The sequence below is a fragment of the Capra hircus genome, chromosome 13 (genome assembly GCF_001704415.2).
Source record: "Capra hircus breed San Clemente chromosome 13, ASM170441v1, whole genome shotgun sequence".
NCBI lineage: Eukaryota > Metazoa > Chordata > Mammalia > Artiodactyla > Bovidae > Capra > Capra hircus.
This window is the reverse complement of record NC_030820.1, coordinates 75,294,095-75,311,874: the sequence shown is the minus strand read 5'-3', so window position 1 is coordinate 75,311,874 and position 17,780 is coordinate 75,294,095. Positions and strand designations below refer to the sequence as shown.

General features: G+C 49.5%; 1 protein-coding gene across 17 annotated transcripts in view; it reads left to right on the top strand.

The window, feature by feature from the left end:
* The window catches only part of ZMYND8 (zinc finger MYND-type containing 8), a 124,385-nt gene extending 108,771 nt beyond the window's left edge, over nucleotides 1-15,614 (top strand). For 11 of the 17 annotated variants that reach the window (XM_018057986.1, XM_018057977.1, XM_018057969.1 and 8 more), the window contains 7 exons: nucleotides 1,566-1,646; nucleotides 4,108-4,186; nucleotides 5,144-5,383; nucleotides 7,043-7,200; nucleotides 8,323-8,389; nucleotides 11,967-12,050; nucleotides 13,885-15,614. In XM_018057986.1, the coding sequence (XP_017913475.1) occupies nucleotides 1,566-1,646; nucleotides 4,108-4,186; nucleotides 5,144-5,383; nucleotides 7,043-7,200; nucleotides 8,323-8,389; nucleotides 11,967-12,050; nucleotides 13,885-14,024 (849 nt within the window). In that variant the 3' untranslated portion in view covers nucleotides 14,025-15,614. The remainder of the gene's footprint in view (nucleotides 1-1,565; nucleotides 1,647-4,107; nucleotides 4,187-5,143; nucleotides 5,384-7,042; nucleotides 7,201-8,322; nucleotides 8,390-11,966; nucleotides 12,051-13,884) is intronic. The other 6 variants (XM_018057984.1, XM_018057985.1, XM_018057978.1 and 3 more) reach the window with 1 other exon arrangement.

Here is a 17,780-nt window from a genome sequence, read left to right as displayed (position 1 = left end):
CAACGTCCCCCTGTGGTCCCTGCAACAAGGAGGAGAACTAATATTTCAACAGATACTTTATTCATTTTCCACCTATTTTGGGGGTGAATTGGGGGTTACTCTTTTGGGGGTTGGCAGCAGTTTTGCGATCACATGTTCTTGAGAATTAATTCTTCTGTGAAAATAAGAAAACAGGTATTTCTTTATGAACTCCTCAGCATGTACAGAACCACAGTCTCCTCTTTTTCTCATTTAATCCTTGTACACACCCTACTAGGGGCCACTGTTGTTATCCTTGTTGTATGCCTGGGGCTCAGAGAGAGTTGTGGATGGCAAGATATAATGGCAGGAACAAATCTCCGGCATCAGATCCAAGGGTGCGCTTTGTCCTCTTTTCTTGCTGAACCTCGAGCAGACTGCATAGCACCGGGTGTCTTGGTGGTGGCCAGGCCAGAGCTGAGGCCTGGTTTGGTCTCCTGTCCCCTCCTGCCCCTCCTGTGATGTGGGAGGGCTCAGCGGCTGTGTGCCCATTTAGGTCGCCGCAGAGCATGGAGCAGAGTCCCCTGTGCTGAGCAGTAGGTTCTCATGAGTTGTCTGTTGTATACACAGTAGTGTGTATATGTCAGTCCCGGTCTGAACCTCCCTGTTCACGCATCCCCTCCTTTGGTAGCCGAAGGTTCGTTTTTTACATCTGTGATTCTGTTTCTGCTTTGCCAGTAAGTTCATCTCTGCCGTTTGTTTGGATTCCGCATAGAAGTGATATTGGACAGTATTTTGCTCTTTCTGTCTTATTTCACTCTGTGTGACAGTCTCTAGGTTCGCGCGTGTCTCTGCAAATGGCAGTTTCGTGCCTTGTTTACGGCTGAGCAGTACTCCGTTGTATATAGGTACATCTCCCGTATCTGTTCCTCTGTCAATGGACACTTCAGGTTTCGTCCGAGCCCCGGCTATCGTCAGCAGTGCTGCAGTGGACACCGGGGGTGGTGCCTCCTTTTGAATTACGGTTTTCTCCAGATACATGGAGTAGGGTTGCTGGCTCACATGGAAGCTCTGCTGTTAGTTTCCTAAGGATCCTCCATATAGTTCTCCCTAGCGGCTGCACCAATTCACATTCCCACCAACAGTGGAGGGGCTTCCCTTTTCTCCACCCTCTTTCCAGCATTTATGGTTTGAGAGTTTTTGATGATGGGCGTTCTGACTGCTGTGCGGTGGACACCTTATGGTAGTTTTGATTTGCATTTCTCTAATCATTAGTGTTGAGCATCTTTTCGTACATTTGTTGACCATCTGTATATCTTCTCTGGAGAAATGTCTAGTTAGGTCTTCCGCCCCATTTTATGATTGGGTTATTTGGGGGGTTTTTTGAGCTGCATGAACTGTTTGTATATTTTGGAAAGTAATTCCTTTTTGGAGATTAATGCCGTATCGGTTGCTTTCTTTGCAAATGTTTTCTCCCATTGTGAAGGTTGTGTTTTTGTTTTGCTTATGGTTTCCTTGGCTGCACACAGATAGATTTTGCATATATGTCCTCTAGAAAGTATCAGGGAAGTTGATCACCCGAATTGTTTCTCTTTCTATCTTTTCAGATGATGGATGCAATAAAAGGCACGATGACGGAAATATACAACGATCTTTCTAAGAACACTACCGGAAGCACAATAGCCGAGGTCAGAGGTGACACATGCTAGTCTTGCTTTTTTGTGGCTGTTATCTGTGTTTCATATATATTTTTTTAAGTTTTTAAAAATTGGAGTAAAATTCCTTTACAGTGTTGCTAGTTTCTGCCGTACAGCAGTATGAACCGGCTGTATGTATACGTGTGTCTCCTCTCCCTTGAGCCTTCCTCCCGTTCTTCACTCCCTGTTTGCTAAGGGTGTTTTCTCTGGGCTGATATGGGGGCGCCCTGAAGTTCTCTGGAAACCCCTCGCAGGTTCTGGCCCCGGTCCCCAGGCTTGCTCTGCCTTGATGGTGGTGTTGAGGGTATTTCTTCACTTGGCTGGGAAGCTGGGGCTGTGGAGACACACCCTGCTCTCTGTGATCACCTCACTTCTAACCAAACGGCCAAAACCAAAGCCTGAGTTATTGACCCACTGGCGAAATAGAAACCGGTTATTTTGGCCCCATATAAAATTGGCTCCTTCGTCATCTCCTGAAGTTTGGACTTTTTTATTCAAGTGATCTTGGGGTTCAAGAGGTAGTATCCCAAACTTCCTCAGTTTAGGCGATTACTTAGAGAATGGAGTGGTTAAAACATAGAAATGTCCACTTATGAAGTGACCACTTATTTTTTTTTTTTTTTAAAAGAAAAGCCTCCCTGGATTTTCTTCCTAGGATAATGTCAGTACAAGCCGGCTGCAAATGGGTGCCTTGGGGAAATGACAGGTGGCAGGACTTGTTGAGATCATTGAAAGTCACGATGGAAAGTGAGGGGAACCTCACATGGAGCCACTGATGTGAGAGGGCAGGCAGAGTGAGGCTGGCACCCGGAAAAAGAGGGGAACATCTCCAGGAAGATGCTCTGAGGGGCCTAAACAGAGAGCTGTGTGCTTCAGCTTTTTCTTTTTTTGCTACACTGAGCCATTTATAGGACCCTAGTTCCTTGACTAGGGATTGAACCTGTGACCTCTGCATTGGGAACATGGAGTCTTAACCACTGGACTGCCAGGGAAATTCCAAGAGAGCTGTGCAAATGTAAAGATTTCAGGGAGGTCCCAAGAAAAATCAATGAATCTCTTTAGGTATTTTTGCTATATGACCGTCTTTATGATTATGCTGGGGTGTCAAACAACAAGGCCAAATGCTGTTTTTAGAAAAACCTCCTCTCCCTCACCCTGACCTGTCCTACTTCATTCCTTTTTGTTCATTTAATTGATGTCGGGTTACCTGAAACCTTGGGTCTCGACAGATGTCAGAATATTCCAGATTTTAACGAGGTAATATACAGCCCCCTTCCACAAGTAGAGACAGCATTTCTGCAGTGATACAGTACGATTGTTCCCACCCTGTTGGAAGAATCAGAATTTCTCAGCCTTGAAGCTCCTGACGTTGGTGCCAGATGTTTCGCTCTGGTGGGGGCCGTCCTGTCCGGCTGGGATGTTGAGCAGAATTCCCAGTCTCTACCCTCTGGATGCCAGAAACAACCCAGAATGTCTCCAGGCACTGCAGCATCATAGACAGAGGAGGGGGGCAAAAGTCACCCCAGTTAAGAACCACGGCGATGATTAAACACTGTCAGCAGCCTTGTATCAGTTCAGTTTGGGTTTATATTTTCTTCTCTCCAGATGAATTTGGCCCCAAATATACTCCTCCTCCCCTCCACCCCAAATACCCCATGGTTTCCAGAATGGTTAAGCTTTGGGATTTCAGGTGAATGATTATGGCCCCCACCCAAAACTTTAGGTCAAAGATAAAGCTGTTTTTAGGATGTTTTAGTTTTATTTTTTTAGGCCAAAGTCCTGCTCAAAGCTGTTCCATATAGTAAGTCTCTTACCTGTGAACCATCAAATTGGGAACTTTCAAAGACGCGAACGTTTGCATGTCCAGTCACGTAGGTTAGTTCACATATCTGGCGCATGTCGTCACGCGCGTACCCCCTCTGTGTCTGGCTCACGTCGTCACGTGCGTACATGCTCTGCAAGAGGTTGTGCCTTACATGCTTTACTGTATCGGGTGCAGTATTACAGTATCTTTATCTCAAGCCCAGGATGTCCAGAAGCAAGCATAAAAGCAGCGGTGGTGTAGCTGGTACTGTGCTATATAGCCAATTGTATTAGTTGGTTGCTTAGGCTGGGCTTATGAACGGGCTCTAGGAATGGAACTTGTTCGTATGTAGGGGACTCACTGTACTATTTATTTTGAAAATCTCGTCTTCTTTTTTCGCTCTAAATGGCTTTTCCTGGAGTATCTCTTAGAAAAGATGAATCACTTGTATTTGGTTTTTTGAAGCAGAATTTCTCATGAATTTGGATTAACTCACTGACACCCAAACTGGGGGAGGCCAGCAGAGACCAAGCTGCCCGTCCTTTGACTCAGCACGTGACGTTAACCCATAGCGAGAGCTGGAGCTTCTGAGCCCTATTGGCAATAGGCACCCAGATGCGCTTTGTAAGTCTTTCTGTCCCCTTACAGATCCGCAGGCTGAGGATTGAGATAGAGAAACTCCAGTGGCTGCACCAGCAGGAGCTCTCGGAAATGAAACACAACTTGGGTAAGTGCTGCTGACCTGGTCTGTACTGACGAAGGTTCTGGATAGGAACTTCTTACTGTGTCTAGAGTTGGGCCCAGATGTGAACTGAGTCAAAAGTAGGCTGGGGGATGTACCACTCCTGGGGAGAGCACAGCATCCTGGGGAGTCTAACCTGGAGAAACCAGGTATGAAGCAGGAGCTGGCAGGAACCCCCTTTCCTCTCTTCCAAATACCAACATCAGCAACCAGTCATCCCAACAGCTGTGGTAGCTGCTCCTGCTTGTGAGCTCTGACCTGTTGTAAAATTGAGAGACATCTCAGTAGCCTGAGCAGTTTGATAATTGTCCTGTCAGCCTAATGATCAGTCCTGATGTCCTATCTGGCAGATTAGATCCACTGCCACTAAACACATCAAAAGGAAGTATATCTAAGTTGTAGTCCCAGCTCTGCCCGTCTTAGCAGCTGTGTGCCTTAGTTTCCTCATCTGTGAAATAGGTATTATAGTAGTAGACACCTCCTTAAGATTAAGGATTAAAAGAGTTCATATTTATAAAGTGTTTACAACAGTGCCTACAGATCATAGGTGCTGTATAAGTATTTGATAAAAAAAAGCTTATATGAATGATAAATTTCAAAATGAATTGAGTGAAAACTGCTCTGAGGATTTATGTGAGCACTTCCTGCAGAGTCCCCACGGAGCCCCATTATCAGTATCCTCAGGAGCTGACATTCCTGATTACAAATAGTTCTTCAGGTCGGCTCGGTGGATGCCCATTTTACAGATGAGGACATTGGAGCTCAGGGAGGCTGGGTGACTCTCTGCACTGGCTCACATGACCAGGACATCCCCGAGGGATTCACAGGGATTCACAGCTGTTAGGATCCACCCTCTGACCTGCTGTGAATGAGCCCGCGGCTCGGGCTGGGGGAGTGACGTTGGCGTCCCCTCCCCTCCCCTCCCCTCCCCTCCCCTGGCAGAGCTGACCATGGCGGAGATGCGGCAGAGCCTGGAGCAGGAGCGGGACCGGCTCATTGCCGAGGTGAAGAAGCAGCTGGAGCTGGAGAAGCAGCAGGCGGTGGACGAGACCAAGAAGAAGCAGTGGTGCGCCAACTGCAAGAAGGAGGCCATCTTCTACTGCTGCTGGAACACCAGCTACTGTGACTACCCCTGCCAGCAGGCCCACTGGCCCGAGCACATGAAGTCTTGCACCCAGTCAGGTAGGGCCTCAGGAGCGCCCCCTTGCCCAGGCTGTGGTGGGCGGGCCCTTGTCCCCCCCCTGTGGACCACAGGACACTTGCCATGCTCACTCACCACAAGTGACTCCTGCACACAAGAGAGCAGGCAGACACGTGGCCAAGTCCCCGGGCTCCGTTGTCTCCACCCTCTGGTTTCCTTGGCGGCGTTCCCTTGTGTGAACGGAGCTTGTAATGACAGCCCAGATGACTTCAGCTTCCTGTGGCTTGCTGTGGTTCTGCACTGGGGGCAATATCTGTCTCTGCCCAAACCAAATGTGGGCGTCCCTGGTGGCTCAGATGGTAAAGAATCTGCCTGCAATGCAGGAGACCTGGGTTCGATCCCTGGGTTGAGAAGATCTCCTGGAGAATGGAATGGCAGTCCACTCTAGTATGCTTGCCTGGAGAATCCCACAGACAGAGGAGCCTGGCAGGCTTCAGTTCATAGGGTCACAAAGAGTCAGACATGACTGAGCGACTAAGCAGACACACACTCAAATCCAGCGCGTCTTCTACCCCCTTCTCCAGTGCACAGGACAGCCCCCCACCATGGAACCCACCCTGGACTCAAGGCTTCAAACAAGCACCAGTTCTTCTGTGAATGGCAAAGTGTTGGTTTGGAACTAATCTGTCTTTAAAATCTCTTTCTAATGCAAAGTGAGCAGATCCCAGGCCAGGAGACTCTAGCAGGAAATACCGTCTAGTTAGAACTTATTAATAATATTTATTAGTAATGTTTTGGAGAAGACAGTGGCACCCTACTCCAGTACTCTTGCCTGGAAAATCCCATGGACAGAGGAGCCTGGTGGGCTGCAGTCCATGGGGTCACTAAGAGTCAGACATGACTGAGCAACTTCACTTTCACTTTTCACTTTCATGTGCTGGAGAAGGAAATGGCAACCCACTCCAGTGTTTTGCCTGGAGAACCCCAGGGACGGGGGAGCCTGGTGGGATGCCGTCTATGGGGTCGCACAGAGTCGGACACGACTGAAGTGACTTAGCAGCAGTAATATTTTATAGTTAGCGCTTATTTATGGCCAATATTAGATTCCTGTGTTTAGAAGTAAAAGTCTCCACTTCAAAGAATTTATTTAAATGCAAATAACATAAATAATATGACAAGGGAATGTATCAGTGCACTGGCAAATTTTTCAAAGGCGGTCGATGAATGACCCACGTTTGAGAAGCTCTAGGCAGGGGTTGGTAAGGTTTTTTTATGAAGGTCCGGAGAATAAATGTTTTAGGATTTGTGGCCCATGGGGTCTGTCAGAACTTCTCAACTCTGCTGTTACAGGGTGAAAGCGAGTTCATGAGGTGAACACTGGTCTAAAATTAGAAATTATGAAATGAGTAATTGGAACAACCGTACTAGGCTGTTTGCTTCACGAACATGTTTTTGTCTCCAGAATGATTTAATAAAACTTAAATCACAGACTCTGAAAAATGAACATATCTTCACACACAGTTTGGAATTCTTGCATCTGGGAAGACTCCGGTCCAGCTATTCTGGGCCGGCGCTGTGCCCTGGGCGGGGTTGGCTGGCATCTCTTAACACGTGGTGGTTTGCACGGAGCAGGGTTCCCTGCGGGCCTGGGCGCTACTATGCTCTGCTTATACATGGCTTCTGTTGCCCTTTGCCCACAGCTACCGCCCCTCAGCAGGAAGCAGACCCTGAGGTAAACACAGAAACACTAACTAAATCATCCCAGGGCACCTCCTCCAGCACTCAGGCAGCCCCCACGGAAAGCAGCGCCTCGAAAGAGAAGGAGACGCCAGCTGAGAAAAGCAAGGACGGTGGCTCGGTGAGTATCTGTCCCACGCGCCTCGGGGCCAAGCAGAATCTCAGACCTGCCCCCCTCCCACCGCCACGGCGAGTCTGTCTTCAGGCTGCAGGTGGGGGCAACAGGGTCTCTGCAGGCCTCCTTCTCCTCAGGTGTGTGTTGAGGGCAAGCATTGTCCAGCAGAACCTTCTGTGATGATGGCAGTGTTCTGTATCTCCTCTGCCCCTTGTGGGAGTCACCAGCCTCAGTTGGCTATTGAGCACTCGAACTGTGGCCAGTGTGACCAAGAACCTGGATTTCAGATGTTACTAAATTAGTTTAGTAATAACTAATTTAAATGCAATAGCCACGGGGGCCTGGTGGCTGCCGTATTGGACACAGACATTGCACCTCTTATTTTCCCAGGGTGTGGTATATGGATTGTGTGCAGACATTATTTTAGATGACACGTTGGTCATTTTTTACGTTTGTGGTCATTATGGTTTTACTTCACGTGTATTAGGGAAAACATCAAGTCATCCCAGAAGTCAAACCTCTTTGATTTCATTGATAGTATTGCCTAGGAAGAGGTTATTGTGAAATAAAAGTGCATCAGTATAATATGGTATAATATGTAGTCAGCCCTCCGTATCCGTAGATTTCTCATCTGCAGATGCAACCTGCCAAAATGCCATTTTGTGTTTGGTTGAATCTGTGAATGCGTTAAACCCTCGGATACAAAGGCACGGTTATATTCATCCTTCTGGGCCATTTTATATAAGGAATTTGTGCATCCTTGGGGCTCCTGGAACCGTTCCACCTTGGGTCCTGGGGGACAGCTGTACTTCTTTTGTGATAGGTAGAAATCTGGAGAGGGGAGTAGTTTAGAGAGAGGGCAGTTGAGGAACAGTGTTCTTGACACTGAGGCTCTAGAGTGGAGTAAGGGCCCCCCCTAGTCCTGTGTCCAGGGAGACAGGCCAGAAAAGAGCACAGGGGTAGGGCCACCCCAGCTGACCTGGCCTCCCCTCCCTGAACACACCAGGTAGGGGCCATGAAGGTGCTGGCGGGGCCATGACGAGCACCCCCATGGATCCTAGGGCTTCCCTGGGAGGGCTCCGTTGACCCCAGTGCCTTGCCTCCATGTCTCTCTTTTTGTGTTTCTAGACCGTCGACCTCTCTGGCTCCAGGGAGACGCCCTCCTCCATTCTCTTAGGCTCCAACCAAGGCTCTGGTATGTTGCCCCCTGGTGGGTGAATGTGCTCTTATGTTCCGCACGGGCAGAGGGGAGCCATGTCCTCAGGGAGAGCCTGAAGGGTTCAGGGCGGTGGTTTGCAAACTGGGTTTCCTTAGGGATTCTCGGGGGCGCCCTTGCCCGGTCAGCAGGAGTGAGGGAGTGGCTGGGCAGGCGGCATTGAGGCATTTCTCCAAGCGGAATGACACTGTGAAACAGTCCCTGAGGTCCCAGTGCCTACATTCCGTGGAGGAGGGTTCTTGAGCCTTAAGAGGAAAAAACCCCATTTCTAGTAGATGAGCTTTCTGTAGAAATCTTTCCTCTCGAGGGATAACCTGGCAGGCTGGCGCTAACTTTTCTGGTTCTCCTCTTCTGTGGAGCTTGAGCTGTCTTCTAGCCCAGTGGGTGTTTCCCCTGCCCACTCTCAAACCAGTTTTAAGGCCTTCCAAAAGGGTTCATCCTCAGTGAGAACTGTTCTGCTCTTTTCAGGGTCCTTCAGCTCCAACCAGGGTCTTTTTCTCTTCTAGATCATTCTCTTCTGTTGAAAACCAAACTTTTTTTTTTCTCATTTCTGCGTATGGAGTACATAGAGGAAGAAGTGATGTCCCTTGTTAGGGTGGCTGGAGGTTTCCCAGTGGTGCTGGAAGTGGGGTTTAGGTTCAGGGGACATGAAAGGGGGGTGGCATGAGCTGACTTCAGGGGGAATATGAACTGGGCATGGAATTATGATTGAACCGCCTGTCAGCTCCCTTCTCACTCTCACTCGGGTCTTGTGATTGCATTTTGAGGACACGTTGAGTTTGGAGCTGAGGTCTTCCTCATCCCTTCTTCTAGCTTCTCTTTTTAACAAAGGCAGAGCGGGCTTGAGACCTCAGCAGCATGGCACCCGCCTAGAGCTTCTTGCTACAGTTCGGGTTTCTTTATGTTGATTTGTAGAGTTGCCTGCTGTGTGTGGCAGGTATTATGGGTTCCTGCTTTTGGTGGTGATACAGGAGTTTCTGTTCGGCTTAAGTGGAGAGTGAGTTTAGAAACATCAGCTGAGCCGTAAGTAGGATTTTGGATGTGTCAGAGCTGCAGAGGTGCTTGGGATGGGGAAGGGTTTAAGTTGGGGAAAACACTGCTGCGGGCAGGGGCCGCTGTTGAGGTCTCGGAGCAGCAAAGTGGCGGCATCCATGTGGGAAGATTAACGGGCCTTAGGAAGATAAGCGGTGCTGTGGGGTATCGAATCCAGTGGGACAAGGAGGCTTGCATGCAGGAAGGCGGTTGGGAGATACAGCATCTCCCAGTTGTGAGGTGGATGAGGTGTTCCCTGGCCCAGGGGTTGGTAGACTTTCTGTAAAGGACCAGAGAGTAAAAGAGGAGAAGCTTCGAGGGCCACACCATCTTTTATCAGAACTGCCGTTGTCGGATGAAAGCAGCCGCAGATGGCACGTAAACAGATGGGCCTGTGCTGCAGTGAGCTTGCACTTGGAAAAGCAGGCGTTGGGCTGGATTTGGCCTGTGAGCCGTCACTGGCTGACCCCCGACCTGAAGCATCCTGGTGTGCGAGGGAGTAGAAAGGGAGGGCAGAGAGAGGAGGTAGGAAGGCTCAAGTTGCTGGGGAGTTGGTGCGGAGGGTGGAGTGGGGAGAAGACCATCCCAGGGAGTCTGATAACTAGCGGGGGAGGGAGGGAAAGATCCCGAATCCCGAATCGTCAGCATTTTTTAGGGAGTGTTGCAGTGTTATTCTAGAGCGGGGGCAGAAGGGAGCTGAACCAGAGGTCCCTGGAGGCTGGATCAGGACTGGGAGCTCATGGCTCCTCATTGCCCCCTATTTGCGCTCCACAGCCGGCTGGCTGATGGGTTGTCGTCAAAGCAGACAGACCAGCTCATTTTCTGATTCCTCATACGTCTCCGAGCTTCTGTTAGTGTTTTGCTGCTCGCTGACAGTGTGGAAGGAATCTGGAGAAAAGTGGGCTTTGCAAAAACATGGAGGTTCCTATGTTCTTTATCGGCTTCTGGAACCTGGCTGGTTAAGATGAGGGTCTAGTCGGGAGGGAGAAAGGTTGAATAGGAGACAGGAGCTTCCTGGGGGTGGGCATGGGCCTCTCCTGTTCACTTGTCTCTTCATTTTAAGATTTTAAAGTGATGCCTGCCTATCGAGTTGACTCTTAAACAACATGGGTTTGAACCATGCAGGTCCACGTCTGTGTGGATTTTTTTCCCCATAATGAATACAGTTCTACACAGTCTGTAGCTGGTTGAACCTGTGGATGTGGATATGGAGGGCTGACCATGAGACTTTGTATCCATGGAATCTGGTATTCATGGTGGGTCCTGGAATGAATCTGCTGTACCATCCCTGATACCAAGGGATGACTAGTCAGAGAAAATCAAACAGGGAAAAAAATTCCTTGTCCCAGTTTCCATGGCTATCTTTTGCATCTGGTACTTATTTGTGAATAACTTGTTTCCCCATATTTCTGTTTCTCGACTTTATCTAGACACTGCTTGTTGACTTCTGGCTTTAGAAGATGAGAATCGGGGTCACTTACCACCTCTCTTCTCCCCTCTCTCCCAGACCACCCTGTCCCTGTTGGATGTGCTCTGTGGGTTCCCTTGGTCCAATTCAACACTGTCTGCTTCGTCCTTGTTCTCCAGGTGGAGGAAACAGTGCCCCTGGACCCCTCTCTTGGTGCTCATCGCCTCCCTCACCACTCCTCCACTGTCATATTCAGCCATTCCCATCTCCCCGCTCTGACTTGCCCATCATCAAGGTGGAGAACATGTGCATTCTCTTCTATAACTGCAGTTGGTCCTTCTCAGTTCCGGCTGTTGGCTCTCTTAAAGGTTGACAGGCGATCATCTGTGTTTCCATCATTACGGTCGTGCTGTTCCATCTCTGTATAGCCTTACTTTTCCCTGTACCGTATCTTCAGTGATTTCCCTGCCGAGTGCTTCGCCGTGACAGCTGTTTTATTGAGACACTTTTCCTGTCACTTATTTCGGGCTCTTGCATTTCAGACAGTTAGGTGTTGGTGTCTTGCCATCGTGGCTGAGGAGTGAAGCCCACTGAAGCTCACCTGTGGCTCCTCCCTCAGTCCTTCTCACCACACACAGCTCCATCGCTCTCTCTTTTCTGATCTCTCATCAGCCTTGGCAGTAGATTTGTGATTATACTTGCCCTGAATAATCTGGGTTCCTTGGGTGGAGCCTTCCCACCTAAGTGTGGTGGGGCCGGCACCTCCCATTTCCCTGGCTGAATTAAGCTCTGGGTAGAGCTAGTGGTTCCGAGAAAAATTTGCTGTCAGAATTCTGGGAGTTGATGGCTTCACGTGGTTGCTTTCATGTCCTGTATGCCGTATTTCCACCTGTATTCTCGTGCTGTGTCCAGGGATCCTGTTCATGGTTTTACTATGCATTTTTAAAAGACTTAGTCTCCTGTGAATGCCTTGAGTTGGAAAATGGTGACATCGACCCAGCAGCCCCCACCCCGTGCTAAGACCAGTAGCCTTTTGATGAGCAGGAGAGCGAGCCCGTGGGGTTGGCGGACTCAGCTCTCTGCCAGACTCTGAGGGGTACTGTGCTATCTCTCCAGTTAGCAACAGGTGCGACAAGCAACCTGCCTCTGCCCCAACCTCCACAGACCACCAGCCGCACCCCAACTACCCAGCCCAGAAGTGTAAGTATGAACCCGCCTCACGGCAGCCAGCGGGGAGCTTTTCCCGGCAGGCGGAGGGCTCGTCTTGTGTGTGTCCGTGTGTGTTTGCTTTGTGGGCGTGTCTTCTCCTGTTCTCCTGAGTGATGGGTCTTGGCTTTGCCTGGTTTCTTCCTCATTGTGCCTCTGATGGCCATTGGAAACTGCAGTAAGAAATGAGAGAGCCAGGACAGGTGGTCTTTTTTTTTTTTTTTTTTTAACCATGCTATGCAGCTCATGGGATCTTAGTTCCCCAAGCAGGGATTGAACCTGTTACCCTTGGCAGTGAAAGCACCAAGTCTTAACCACTGAACTGCCAGGGAATTCCCGATCTGGCTTCTTGAAGGGGCTTCATCCTTAGTCTTTCCATGATGAGTGCTGGAGTCACACCCTCTGCAGTGACCGGCTGAACCAGCCAGCATGCCCTGTCCTGTCGGCTCTGTAGTTCCTCAGGTGGCCAGCCTGGCTCTGGGATGCAGCTTCTGTGCTAAGTAAGCTAAGCCCTGCTGCCCAGCTGGTCTCTGCCTTCAGCAGAGCTGGGGAGACTGCAGTGTGACTTAACTGCCTTGTTGTCAGAGTTTCCGTGTTGTGATGACCAGCTGCATCACTGACCTTCCGGAGGAACAACAATGTAGGTGTCACGAGTTGGGAAGAACATGTAAGAAGAGGTGGACTCAAGGACCACAAGAGAGCTCGACCCCAGACCCCAGCTCTGCCCACCACAATAGCGCCTCCTTTGGGTCACAGATGCAAGTGACGAGGAAGCATTCCCTCCTGAATGAATCCAGGACTTGGGAGATCCTTACCACTGTCTTTGCTGCTTCTCTTCCAGAACCAGAGCTCAGGACCACACACATGCCTCTATCACCAGGCGATGATAAGAGTGGTCACCCTTCTAGGCGATGATCCGGTCCCTTGCTCCCTCACTCCGATTCTGTCTCTAAGCTTGACAGCCGACTTCTTTCGATCAAATATTATCATCCCACCTCAAGAAGTTAAAGTTTTGTCCCAATCTGTCTGAACTTGGTAAATGATCTAAGATATGATGGGATCTCAGTGACGTGCTGGTGGGTCTCTCAGAGTCGGCCATCCCGCTGAGCCTGCAGGCTGGACTGTCTCCCAGCTGGACAGACACCTCCTTTGGCTCATCCTTCAGTGTCCTCACGTCTTACTCATCCACGATGTAGCTCCTTACAACGCACACGTCCTTGAAGCTCCCTTAGGTCTCACTCTGGTTCTTGCATCCTGCAGTTGACCCTTAAGCTCGTCCTTACTGGGAGCCAGTTGGTCTTAACCATTAAGCCCAGGTGGGCTTAACCATTCTGGTCCTCACTCCTTTTCCTTTGGCTGGTTTAGGTGTAAGTCTGTTTTTTCAAGTTGCCTGTACAATAATTAAAGAAACCCCATTAACAGAAGTGAGTAGATTGAACGCCAAATTTCAGTGCCTTTTTTAGTGGCCAAGGTCGGATGCAACAAGGACATGGGGGTACTTGGTGTCTGCTCATGTGGCAAGGGTGCCTGGTCCCAAGTGGCACACAAGAAACATCTTCCTCGATAAATTAGTACCTTTTCCCCACTTGTCTTTATTTTCTCTGAGCATGATGCCCTCCTGTTTTTCCAACCAGCTCTTGTTAAATCCTTATAAATGTAGGGCAGTAAACGGTGGCAGGATTTTGCCCCTGTGTGTTGTGGGGAGTCGGGAGGGGAAGGTGGCTTCCTGGGGGGCAGGTGTGGATCACGTAGAAGGGGATGGTTGCCCTTGTCAGGGGTGGGCCTGGATGCTAAAGCTCCCTTTCCCTTTGGCTTCCCCCGTCCCCAGACCATTCCCGGAGCAGTAAATCCAGTTGCTGGAGCGGCAGCGAGGAGAAGCGAGGGTCAGCCCGCTCCGAGCACAATGCCGGTACCAGTTCGAAGAGCCTCATCCCGAAAGAGTCCCGCCTGGACACCTTCTGGGACTAGGGACAAGCTGGGACACAAGCTGCCCGCCCCATGGAGGGAAACAACCCAGACACCAGGGAAACCGGAAACTGCAAAGAAACGTGAGTCCGGAAGACCGCCACCCTCAGCCTGGAGGATGCCAGCCATTCAGACTCGGCCTCTGTGCCCGGCACAGAGGGCCGCCCACACTACATCATGTCCGGCGATAGCCTTGACTGAGGACTGTTCCACCCACGTGAAACCTTTGCTTTAGATGTAAATAATGTACAATTTGTGGATGTCATCGAGCCTAGAGAACCTTCCCCTTTTTATATTTGTATTGACTTTAACTTATAAAAAAAAAAGAGAGAGAGGAGAAAAAACAATAAACAGAAAACACACCCAACAACAAAAAGAATGTTTGAATGCTGGAGAAAGGATGGTCAGCCAGCCCGTCCGTGACGGGTGCGGAGAGGGCGCGGGGCTCGCTTTGGGAGGCACAGCTCCTCTTCCTCTGATGCCCCGTGAGCAGTTTCCATTCGTATGTCTGTACACAGCACGTTGGGATCAGGAATTTCCAGTGCAGAATTCGGTGCTGCTGTGGACAACATCACATGCACCCATTGGCCCCTTTCAAATACTACGTTATCATGTTACAAAAGGCAAGCTCTCTGGACCAGAAGGACACACGGAGGAGCTCGTTAATTTTATGTGATTTCCACGATGACTCTACTCCTATAAAAGGGAAAAAAGACAAACAAAACAAAACAAAACCCCACATCCTTGTTTACAGAAGATTAGCTAGAAACAAGCCCCGCTCAGCTCAGTGTGCCGAAGAGAGGACCATAGAAAGCGTTCGAGTCAGAAGCTCCGAAACAGAGAGTTTTTCTTTGCTTTGTGGTTCCTTTAAAGACACTCACACCCGCTTGGTAAGAGATGGCCGTGCTTCACGGAAGTGAGACGTCAAAGGCGAGACGCACGCGGAGAGGACATTTGAGTCTGAGATGAAGCATGTATGTAATATTTATACGATGGAATTGTACGTTTTTATGTCAGCATGAAACCAAGGCAGTTTGAGGGGAAGCAGGACGCCGCCGTGCTGTCAACACTACGTATGCTGTAGATCATTTTGTATGTTGTGTGAAACAAGAAGCATTGAACAGAGCAAAAAGGTGATGTATGTATATGAGAAAAATCAATTGTACGATATCATTCCAGTACATTCTGTTGTACATTTTAGTCTCGTTTCCTTTCTCTTCATTGTTGATAAGAGGATGCGAACTGTACAGTTTCCAGCTAGTAACCCATATTAGAGAAGAAATAAAAAAGAGAGTCCTAGAAGAAAACAGGAAAGAACATTTGTCGATTGCAGTTGTCAAAAACAAAAAACAAAAAAAAAAACCTAGCCTAGCTGGCCTTATTTGTGAAGCATAATTGCTTTTAGCATATGGAAGTATTTTTTCACATTTTCTTTGTATAAAATTTGTATTAAACTTAAATATCTTTTTTGATGATGGTGTTTCTTTGTGACTGAGCCAGTGGACTCACGTGGTATGCTCTCTTGGGTTCCCCCTACCCCTTAAGTTTTTCAGATTCTTCACCCTTTTTTAATTAAACTGTTTTGGAAAAATGCCATGGTCATCCTCGAATTTGCAGTTTTCCCTTTGGTCGGGATGGCCGTGTCAGGTTTGGACCAAACATGGAGACGGGGCCACACAAGGTCAGGAACCCCTCTCTCCACATTATAAATAATGGACCCCACTGGGAGCTTTCCTGGGAAGTCCAGTTCTTGGGGATTTACTGACAGAAATGGAGACAGAAGGGAAATTCTGGGTCAGTCTTGGAAGAACACTGCTAAGTCGCTTCAGTCGTATCCGACTCTGTGTGACCCCATAGACAGCAGCCCACCAGGCTCCCCCATCCCTGGGATTCTCCAGGCAAGAACACCAGAGTGGGTTGCCATTTCCTTCTCCAATGCATGAAAATGAAAAGTGAAAGGGAAGTCACTCAGTTGTGTCTGACTCTCTGCGACCCCACGGACTGCAGCCCACCAGGCTCCTCCATCCATGGGATTCTCCAGGCAAGAGTACTGGAGTGGGGTGCCATTGCTTTCTCCGGGAGGAAGTAAGTTTGTCTTTCTATGGCTGGGATGGCAGCCTGAGCTACAGGGAGCTCTGTGGGCAACATGTGACCTTGACTCTGCCCAGGCACACCCTGGTCATTTCATCTTCACGTGTCACGTAATTATTTTGGTTTTGTTTTTTTCAGTCATTTAAACGTGAACATGCCTCAGCTCGTGGCTGGACAAGAGCGGGGCATGGTTTGGCCCCTCAGGCCATCCCTGGCTGGTGCTGTGAAAGGAGCGGAATGGGGCTGGTTTAGAGAGGATCATACGAGAGCTTCTTTGTTCTTCTTCGTGGGTGTGGGAGCCTGCCACGTGGAAGGTGACAATGCGTGTCACATCTCCCAGTTGATGGATATTCAGGCATGGCTAGCAGACCTGCCTTGTGTGCAGCCATGAGCTAGCTGAGGGGCCTGTGGGAGTCATCCCAGGTTACATCCAGGGCTCAGTGAGTGGCCAGGTAAGAGGGGGAGGACTTGGAGGCTCAGACAGGGCAGTGGGGCCTTCTCCCTCAGACTTCAGTCTGAGTGGAGTGTTTTCAGGGCTCGGTTGTTTGAAGTCTAGGAATGAGGAGGAGAGGGAGAACCCCAGCGCTGTCTGCTGTGGCTCTTGCCCCGTCTCTGAGCGATGGCCAGGCGCAGGGAAGGATGGGCATTCCTCCCCCACCCCGTCCTGCCCAGCTGCCTGGTGGGTCTCAGTTCAGTTCAGTCGCTCAGTCATGTCCGATTCTTTGCAACCCCATGAACAGCAGCACGCCAGGCCTTCCTGTCCATCACCAACTCCCAGAGTTTACCCAAACTCATGTCCATCGAGTCGGTGATGCCATCCAACCATCTCATCCTCTGTCGCCCCCTTCTCCTCCTGCCTTCAATCTCTCCTAGCATCAGGGTCTTTTCCAATGAGTCAGTTCTTCTCATCAAGTGGCCAAAGTATTGGAGTTTCAGCTTCAGCATCAGTCCTTCCAATGAACACCCAGGACTGATCTTTAGGATGGACTGGTTGAATCTCCTTGCAGTCCAAGGAACTCTCAAGAATCGTCTCCAAAACCACAGTTCAAAAGCATCAATTCTTTGGTGCTCAGCTTTATGGTCCAACCCTCACATCCATATATGACCACTGGAAAAACCATAGCCTTGACTAGACGGACATTTGTTGACAAAGTGCTGTTTAATGCAGTCAGGTACTATCGCCACCTTGTGGCCTCCCTGGAGAACTGCAGCCCCTAGAGCTGGCGCTGGACCCAGGTGGGACCGGTGTAGGTTCACTCCGGCAACAGCTGTGTGCTGAGCACCTGTGTGACCCAAGCACTGAGGACCCAGCCTCTGCCTTCATCCATCTGACATTCTCACTGAGAAGCAGTCAGATATGTATATAACAGAATCCTAGAGGGGACAGAATGAAATAAGCAGGATATGGAAGGAAGGTAAATGGTGTGATTGGGGACGGCCTTTTGGAGAGCTGGCCTTTGAACCGAAACCTAAAGACGGTGGGGACTGAGCGTGATGTGTAGGGCAGTGATTTCTTAAAGCTGGCTGAACATTAGACGCACCTGGCAAGTTTTAAAACAACAAACCAATAAATGTCCAGGTGCCACCCTCTTCCCCCAAGTAATAACATCTGACTTTCCGAGGTGGGGCTTGGGCCTCCATAAAGCTCTTCAGGTGATTCTGATGGGC